The 1,012-nt window shown below is 41.7% G+C and overlaps 1 protein-coding gene across 1 annotated transcript in view; it reads left to right on the top strand.

The window, feature by feature from the left end:
- The first annotated feature begins 750 nt into the window (after window positions 1-750).
- The window catches only part of LOC109210486 (putative protein TPRXL), a 2,339-nt gene continuing 2,077 nt past the window's right edge, over window positions 751-1,012 (top strand). The window contains exon 1 of the mRNA XM_019373908.1: window positions 751-1,005. Coding sequence (XP_019229453.1) covers window positions 751-1,005 — 255 coding nt within the window. The remainder of the gene's footprint in view (window positions 1,006-1,012) is intronic.

The raw sequence follows: 1,012 nt of genomic DNA, 5'->3' as shown, positions 1-1,012 counted from the left end.
TCTCGACCTGTCTATCCGGACCTGCGGGCATGAAATGCAGTGTCCCCAGGCAAAAGGGACGTCAGTACAAATAATGTACCGAGTATGTAAGGAATGAAAATCAGTAAATAATAGACATGAGAGAAACATAGAGTAAAAGACTCGACATGTACGTTTGCATAGCTCTGTGAATCATTTCATTTTTATAATGTCATGCATATGCGTATAAATGTCATACCATGCATGGATATATGTGTTCATAACATCATCATGCATCTCAGGGCATCCCATCATATCATCTCGGCCACTGTGGGCAAATCATCAACGTATACCAGCTGATCAGGTGGTGTGTGTGTGTGTGTATATATATATATATATATATATATATATATATATATACAAATGTTGTTTCCACACAACAAACAATTTCAGTTGCCTCCAAGCAACTCCCAAAAGGCGCAGCTGGACCAAACCATCCCAAATATAGAAAGCCATCAGACTACGCCATGAGTGGAGTCCCCCAATTTCATATGATAGAAAGTTCATGACCAATCTCAATTTCCTGTCCGAAAAAATGGGCAGACCTAGTTGAAGAAGTAGAGTCTCAAGAATCTCAAGCTCAACTAGCACAAACCATGTCTTCTCCTTGGACAGAAGAAGAATTCATGCAATGGCAACAACTCATGGGCATTAAAGATCAAATGACCATGCCTGCCTTATTTAAAAAAACTGAGAGATCAGCATCAATTGTATAAAAATTATTGTTCCAATATGGCGGCACAAAGCCACGCATCTTCTTCCAACTCCGTGGCGGCCCAAAGTCACACGGCCTCTTCACTTCCTGTGGCTGCCAGAAGCACCGCACAAAAAATATTGGAGGCTAAAAGCCCCATTGCAGGTACAGGGTGTCCATCCAACATCCCAAAGACTACAACCAATCAGGCACTTTCTTCATCAGTGCCACAACCTATTTCTTTACACAAGGGCTCCTCCTCCGAGGATCCCACTTATATTAAGAACGAAAGTGTTTACC

This window comes from Nicotiana attenuata, unplaced genomic scaffold (assembly GCF_001879085.1).
Source record: "Nicotiana attenuata strain UT unplaced genomic scaffold, NIATTr2, whole genome shotgun sequence".
Taxonomy (NCBI): domain Eukaryota; kingdom Viridiplantae; phylum Streptophyta; class Magnoliopsida; order Solanales; family Solanaceae; genus Nicotiana; species Nicotiana attenuata.
The sequence above is the reverse complement of the archived record's forward strand: the minus strand, read 5'-3'. Positions and strand labels throughout refer to the sequence as shown.